At 38.6% G+C, this 8098-nt stretch overlaps 1 protein-coding gene across 1 annotated transcript in view; it reads left to right on the forward strand.

Annotated features, from left to right (window-relative positions):
- Nucleotides 1-8098, forward strand: part of FBXO22 (F-box protein 22) — a 36847-nt gene that overhangs the window by 1603 nt on the left and 27146 nt on the right. Inside the window, exons 3-4 of the mRNA XM_008712063.2 lie at nucleotides 3420-3507; nucleotides 4442-4537. Coding sequence (XP_008710285.1) covers nucleotides 3420-3507; nucleotides 4442-4537 — 184 coding nt within the window. The remainder of the gene's footprint in view (nucleotides 1-3419; nucleotides 3508-4441; nucleotides 4538-8098) is intronic.

Consider the following 8098-nt stretch of genomic DNA (forward strand, 5'->3'; position numbering starts at 1 on the left):
GCCCCTGTCATTTCCTTAATTTTTGATGTGGAACAGTTTCTCAAGCTTTTCTTGGCTTTCACAACTTTGACAAGTATGTAAATTACAGGCCAGTTAGTTTGTAGAACATGTTTCTTAGATTCAGATTATGTACCTTTGGCAGGAATATCACAGAAGTGATGCTGTGCTCTTCTAGTTTCATCGTATCAGGTAGCATATGATTTCCATTTCTTTCCCATCTGGTGTTAGTACCTTTGATAAGTTGATTAAGGTGGTGTGTGCCACATGTCACTCCTGTAAAATTACTCTTTCCCACTGTATTAGTGGGAAATATTAGTAAATATTTTTTGAGGAGATACTTTGAAACTTTGTAAATATCCTGTTTCAATTTTTTCCATTTATATCTGTATAGACTCTTAAGTCTCTTTTTTATTCAATGGAATATAATCTCTAACTGAAGGAGCCCCTTCAGCTGATTTCAGGGTCTTTTAGAGATGAGTCCATCACCTTTGAGCACCTCCTTGCTTTCTGGCACAAGATGTTCTAAGCTCATCTTATCTTTTGTCTGCTTTAATCCTGGAATTAGCCATTTCTTCAAAAAGCTCTGGTTCCTTTTAGTGGAGAATGGTATTTCATGGTATTTAAAAGCCAAGATCTGGACAGCTCATTGCTGTTGAAGGGTTTGCTGCTCCAGAGCCCAGTGGAATAGAACCAAGGAATATATATGTATGCATACATACAGGCACCTTTACAACTGTATTTTTATATATATGGAAATTCATGAGTTTTCACAAGTACATCCATTTCCAGTCCAATACAGGATTCTTTCCAGTTTTTTTCTCTTAGCTCATATTTGTACCTCCCTTTGAGGTACAGTGAGAAACCTGGCTCTCATCATTCTTAATATGTTTAGATATTAGACAAATGCCCCATAAGTGACCAATCTTCTGTTTCCCCCTCATGTGGATTTTCTCCTTGCTCTGGTTGGGCTCTAGGACTCAGACCCAAAGTGGCCAGTATCCAAAGGCAGGCTTGCGGAAAACCTTATTTTTTGCATTTTGGCTCAAATCCCACCCAGTCTAGTTCTAGAAGTTATCATTTGGAGAAATTCAAAATGCAGACAGACTTCCATAAAGATGTTCTTTGCAGCATCATTTATTTTAAGGGAAAATGAAAATAACCTAATGTTTAGAAATAAAGTCACTTGGTGATGAACTGCAAAGATACATTAGTGGCAAGAAAAAAAATGTTCATGTTGTAAGTGAAGAAGGCAGATTATGAAATTATATTAGTATAATCTGAGTTATTGAAAACAAAAAAGGAAGAATAGAGAAGAAATAAGCTAAAATGTTAGCAAAAGTTTCCTTTCAGGGTAGAACTGTATGATTTTTTTTTTAATGTTTTAAATTTTTTTCTGTGTGTTTTTCCTTCACAATTTTTTTTCCTTCAGATTTTTACCACAGCAGGTATTATTTTTATATAGCTTTAAAAGTTTATACAATATAATGGCTGTTATAGCTGGACAGATTTAGATATGAATTCATCTGTGGTGCATATTAGCTGCCAGGCTCTGAAAAAGTTACCTAATCTCCCTGAGATTCAGGTTCTATCTCCATAAAATGAAAACACAATAAAAATTTTTCTCATGCCCCTAAAGAGCTGTTCTAAGGATTAAAGAATGGAAAGGTAATGCATATAATATGTTACCTGCAGTATCAGGGATAATGATGTTTTCAATAAATGAAATTATTCTTTATTATCAGTGTCATTATTAAAATTCATATAGTAATGCCCTTAAGGAAGTTTATTCATTGTAGCAAACGCTAGTGTGGTTAAACAAAAACATGGAAACTTTGTCCAAATCATGCTGGGCTGTTTTTGTATATTTGCCAAATTACCTAGTGAACATGATACTATAGCCATAAAGAAATTTGGTTTAACTTTTTTATTAGAAAGATTTTAAAGTCCACTAAAAATTTTATAAAATGTCTTCCTATTTGGGACTTCTTTGAATGATGGAATGAAATTGTAGTTGTCTCACATTGTGCTTTAAGAACATTTCCTATTGAGGACTGTCATTGTCACTGCTTCTAATGAGAATTAGGAAGGAAGACTCAGCAATTGCTTTTCATTGGGTATCAGGATAGAGAGAATCATAAAACCTCAGGACTAGACTTCCTGTCTTGTTACTCCCTATACCAGATATCTTAAACACAAATGACTCCAAAGGTAGGCAGAAGACTAAGTTAGTTTAGGATAACATCAGAGGGATGGCATACCCGGGAGTGCTTGCCTGCAGTTAGCCCCCATCAAGAGAAATGCAGTGGAAGTGGTGTTAGATTGTCTAGTTTTTCAAGAGAATCTGGAAGGCCACATTTTCTGTAAATACTTTGTTGAATTTTAAATAATCGGTAACCAAATTATATTCTTTGAAAATGCTGTGTGGTCCATGGAAACTATATCCATAGGTTATCAGCCGTGGAGCCACCACAGGGTCATCATTCTGTCTCAGAATTTTTTTTGAGTTTGTCTGTATGGATTCTGCTCTGAAATATCTTGACATTCCCCCAAATTACAGTGGATTAACTTTTTTTTTTCATTTAATCCACATTGAGGCTTTGCTATATGTACTCCATTCTATTCTGACAGTAAAAATCTTTGAAAATAACCAGCTTACAAAAGAATATGTCCATGCTTTTGTTTAATTTAGCCACTTTGCCACTTGTCTGTACTGTGACATTTAGTGGAAAACAGGAGTCTGAAGAAGCCCGCTCGTAAGCGTAGGTGAGGCACAAGCACGAATGACTGGGAGGTAAGGTACGTCACATATGAGGCCCAGGGTACTGAAGGAGTCTAAGGAAAGGTTTTGTAGGGGAGGTGGCACTTTAAGCGGTCTCTTGGGGGAAACAATCTTAAGTATGAAGCGAGAAGAGCTGTAGGAGCGTCTGTATGGCAGTGTGTGTCTGGATTATAGGAAGCAAAAGGTCCCTGGAGGGAATTGGTTGGTAAGGTGGAAACGAAGGCCTGGACTATCTCATTTGGTAGGCAATGAAAAGAGGAGCGATACAGTCTGTGTGCCTTCCCTTTGTTGCTGAGTTTTTTCTGTGATTGTGATGCCTACTCAAATAAAGCAAGTAGCACCTTTTGCTGGCATTTAGTGTTTTTGTTTAAGAGTTTAAATTATGAAAATGAACTTCTTGAGTCAGGCTGGAATGAGTTTGACTTGAAGAAGAAATAATAGATGCTCCAAATGAATGGCCTGAAAAGATAAGAGCATGAGCGAAAAATGAGTGGGAAGTGGTTGGGCTCAGAATGCTAACATTGGCCCAACTGACCTACGTCGACAACAGTTTGGACCAGGGCAAAACCTTAAGGGACCATGAGAGCACTCGTGGATTCATGTGATCTAATTCTGTTTTTGTTTTTGTTTTTCTTAGCAGAATGTTCACATCTTACCACAGACAGTTCTTTACATGGCTGATTCAGAAACTTTCATTAGTCTGGAAGAGTGTCGTGGCCACAAGAGAGGTAAATATCAAAAGAAAAAGGGTTGGGGGTTTTTTGTTCCTTATGTGCCCCTGGAGTTAAATACTGTCCTAGTGTTGAGAGTTACTGACTTTTTGAGGTTCTGGGCCTTCTCCCTATAGCATGCTTGAATATATTGTCTTTGAAACTTGAGGGGCCCTTTCTGCTTCAAAGATTGATTTCTAAACCTTGTAGTACAACTAAAACAAATTCTTTAGAAAGATGTCTTTCTCATTTTGAAATACTTTAATCCTCCAGGCACTTTTTATTATTAAAACAGGTTGTATATCTTTGGCTATTAGAGCGTTTTATTGTGTGATGGGGACCCATTTAGGGACACTGAAGTTATACTGTGCCTTCTTTTTGACTCTGCTAAGAGAAGTAGACCAAGTGTCCCAAGCTGGGCACACTGAGGCCTAGAGCCAGACCTGGGTTGTCACTGTCTAATTTGAATCCAGGTGACTGTTGTTTATGCAATGAAAAAGTCACGCTCTAATATCAGCTAAACAGAGAGATAATACAGCAAGTTAAAATTTTGCTGTTGCTGCTCAATTTAATATCATCGGAGCAAAAATAGTATATGAACCAAGCCAGAAAGGCAAATTGGTGATGCTAAGGGTCAGATTTAGAATTTAAAATATAAAACAGGCCCCAAATGAGAAAATGTTTGTTTTCATCAAAGTTTTTAGGCTTTTTTTTTTTTTTTTTAAAGTAAGCTCCCACGGGGCTTGAACTCATGACCCTGAGATCCAGACCTGAACTGATATCAGGAGTCCAATGCTTAACAACTGAGCCACCCAGGTGCCCCATTGACTTTCTTATAAAGCATTCTGGTGTAAATGACTTAAACTTTATTCAGTGTTTGCTTTTTTCCCCATACAATCAGCTTGACCTAAAATGAATAACATGTAATAATTTTGCTACTGTATTCTTACAGCAAGGAAAAGAACGACTATGGAAGCAGCATTTGCCCTTGAGAAGCTATTCCCAAAACAATGCCAAATCCTTGGGATTGTGACTCCAGGAATTGTAGGTGAGAGAAAATACCAATTTGATGATTTCCTGCTTTGCATTAATGTGGGGTCCCGTAGATTGGTGAATTACCTGTAGCTTAAAAGCACATTTATATTTTTAGCCATCTAAAATGCCGTAAAGTTAGTTGTATTTACCATGGTATTAGATTTGACTTCTATTAGTGTTCTTTAGGTTATTCTGGTTAGTATTCCCAGTCGCAGGGCTGTCTGTATAAACCAAATGTGATGCATGTCTTTCCAGGGGAGCCATTCATAAGAGGGGAAAGCTCACATTCTCCCTCTCTCCAAATTAGATAGAAAGCATTAAGTGAGATTCTCACTTTGGTCAGTTCAACCAGTATCCTCGTTTCTTGCGGGCAGGGGTCAGTTGAGGCTGAGATAAGGAGCTACAGTAGACCTTCCTAGGAAACTTTTGTTTCTCTGCTTGGAAACCATGGTTTGAAGTTTATAGCATGAAATTATACTCCTTCCCAAGTTTGCTGCTGATGAATTTTTACTGGTTTTTATTATTGTTGATTCTTTTCTACAGCTCATGGGGGAGAGATACTCTGTTGAGGCAGTCATGGTGTGGTGGTTCAGGTGCCGGGATTAGAACCCCAGCTGTACTTAGTACCTCTGTGGACGGCTTTGGGCAAGTTAACTAACTTGAGAGGGCTTTAGTTTCCCCATATATGAGGTAGAGATGATTGTGATCATCCCTCTTTGGAAGGTTATGAAGGTGAAATGAGTTAACATATGAAAAGTAGTCAGAGTAGAGATGTGCAGGAATCAATGAGTAAATGTTAGCTGTTGGGATTTTCTTTGTTCCACTCAGTAGTACTCCATAATTGGCATTTTTAATCTTCACTGAGAGACTTTTGATCTGAATTTAAGAGGCTTATATGGTGAAGTATAAGGGATTTCAAATGTTTACAAATGACTAAGGGTAAATACAAGGTTGATAGGGACTATTTCATCTCTCCCATTATCAGCTCCCCCCCATACTGTTGCATCTGCCTATTACTACACATTTCCTTTCTCGTTGGATTAAAAAAATGGTAACAGTAACCATGGTTTTCTTTTAACTTTTGAATTTTCCTTAAATGAGTGATCTAGGTTTTGCCATTACTAGTTGTTAGTAAATGCTTATATGGGATAGTAGCTTCATCATTTTCTTAGGTTTCCCCACCTCACCCACTTTGGTTTTTTTCAAAGCACAATCACATTTCTCCTTTCTAAAATTTCAGCTGGGGGTTGGAGGCAGGAGAGGGAGAGTGGACTTGGGGAGGACCCCCTTGTGAGGATGGGAGGTCTACGTTAAGCGTTCCTTTTGTGCTTGCCTTACTCTGAAGGAGTTTCAACTTTGTCTGTTCCGAGTTCCCTTACAATCTTGGTGTCAGGAGTGAGTGCCATTCCTGTTGCCTCTCGTGTTTTCTTGGACACACTTACTGGTCTCGGTTGCCCTACAGCTAGGTGCTTTCTTTGAGCCAGTTGCACGCATGTCCCAACAAAACTTCCACCAAGACACTAGTTGGATTCCTTTTTCTTAGGCCACTGTTCAGTGATTGTTTGTAAAACAGCCATTGGCTACTGGCTAATCTTCCTTCTTTAGGTTCAAAAAACTTAAGGTTTGAGAAAATTTGTTCACTCTTATATGTACAGAGGTCATTATCTTTCTTTTAAGGTGAACTTTACTTCCAGTGACTTGCACAATTTTAAGCATACAATTTAATGAGTTTTGACAAATGTATATCCTTATGTACCCTACACGCCAGTCAAGATAGAGAATATTTCCATCACCTCAGGAAGTTCCTTCATGTCCTTTTCCTCTTGATCTCTGTGTGCAAAGGAGACCCATGTTCTTTTTTTTTTTCTTTTTTAATGTTTTTTTATTATATTATGTTAGTCACCGTACAGTACATCCCTGGTTTCTGATGTAAAGTTCGATGAATCATTACTTGAGTATAACACCCAGTGCACCATGCAATACGTGCCCTCCTTACTACCCATCACCGGTCTATCCCATTCCCCCACCCTCCTCCCCTCTGAGGCCCTCAGTTTGTTTCTCAGAGTCCATAGTCTCTCATGCTCCATTCCCCCTTCTGATTACCCCCCTTTCTTTATCCCTTTCTTCCCCTACCGATCTTCCTAGTTCTTATGTTCCATAGATGAGAGAAATCATATAATTGTCTTTCTCTGCTTGACTTATTTCACTTAGCATTATCTCCTCCAGTGCCATCCATGTTGCAGCAAATGTTGAGAACTCGTTCTTTCTGATAGCTGAGTAATATTCCATTGTATATATGGACCACAACTTCTTAATCCAGTCATCTTTGAAGGGCATCACGGTTCATTCCACGATTTAGCTATTGTGGACAATGCTGCTATGAACATTGGGGTGCATATGGCCCTTCTCTTCACTATGTCTGTATCTCTGGGGTAAATACCCAGTAGTGCAATGGCTGGGTCATAGGGTAGCTCAATTTTGAACTTTTTAAGGGACCTCCACACTGTTTTCCAGAGTGGCTGTACCAACTTGCATTCCCACCAACAATGTAGGAGGGATCTCCTTTCTCCACATCCTCTCCAGCAATTGTTGTTTCTTGCTTTGTCAATTTTTGCCGTTCTAACTGGCGTAAGGTGGTATCTTAGTGTGGTTTTGATTTGAATTTCCCTGATGGCTAATGATTTTGAACATTTTTTCATGTGTCTGTTAGCCATTTGTATGTCCTCTTTAGAAAAGTGTCTGTTCATATCTTCTGCCCATTTTATGATTTGTTTATTTGTTTCTCGCATATTGAGTTTGAGAAGTTCTTTGTAGATCTTGGATAGCAGTCTTTTATCTGTAGTATCATTTGCAAATATATTCTCCCATTCCGTGGGCTGCCTCTTAGTTTTTTTGACTGTTTCCTTGGCTGTGCAGAAGCTTTTTATCTTGATGAAGTCCCACAAGTTCATTTTTTCTTATGCTTCTCTTGCCTTTGGAGATGTGTCATGAAAAAGGTTGTTGTGGCCGATGTCGTAGAGGTTGCTGCCTATGTTCTTCTCTAGGATTTTGATGGATTCGTGTCTCACATAGAGGTCTTTCATCCATTTGGAGTTTATCTTTGTGTATGGTGTGAGAGAGTGGTCAAGTTTCATTCTTTTGCATGTAGCTGTCCACTTTTCCCAACACCGTTTATTGAAGAGACTGTCTTTTTTCCACCGGATGTTTTTTCCTGCTTTATCAAAGATTAGTTGCCCAAAGAGCCAAGGGTCCATTTCTGGGTTCTCTATTCTGTTCCATTGGTCTATGTGTCTGTTTTTGTGCCAGTACCATGCTGTCTTTGTGATCACGGCTTTGTAGTACAGCTCGAAATCTGGCATTGTGATGCCCCCAGCTTTGTTTTTCCTTTTCAACAGTTCCTTGGTGATTCGGGGCCTTTTCTGGTTCCATACAAATTTAAGGACTATTTGTTCCAGTTCTTTGAAAAATGTCCTCGGTATTTTGATCGGGATAGCATTGAAAGTGTAGATTGCTCTGGGTAGCATGGACATTTTAACTATGTTAATTCTTCCGATCCATAAGCATGGAATATTTT

The sequence above is a fragment of the Ursus maritimus genome, unplaced genomic scaffold (genome assembly GCF_017311325.1).
Source record: "Ursus maritimus isolate PB19 unplaced genomic scaffold, ASM1731132v1 scaffold_27, whole genome shotgun sequence".
NCBI lineage: Eukaryota > Metazoa > Chordata > Mammalia > Carnivora > Ursidae > Ursus > Ursus maritimus.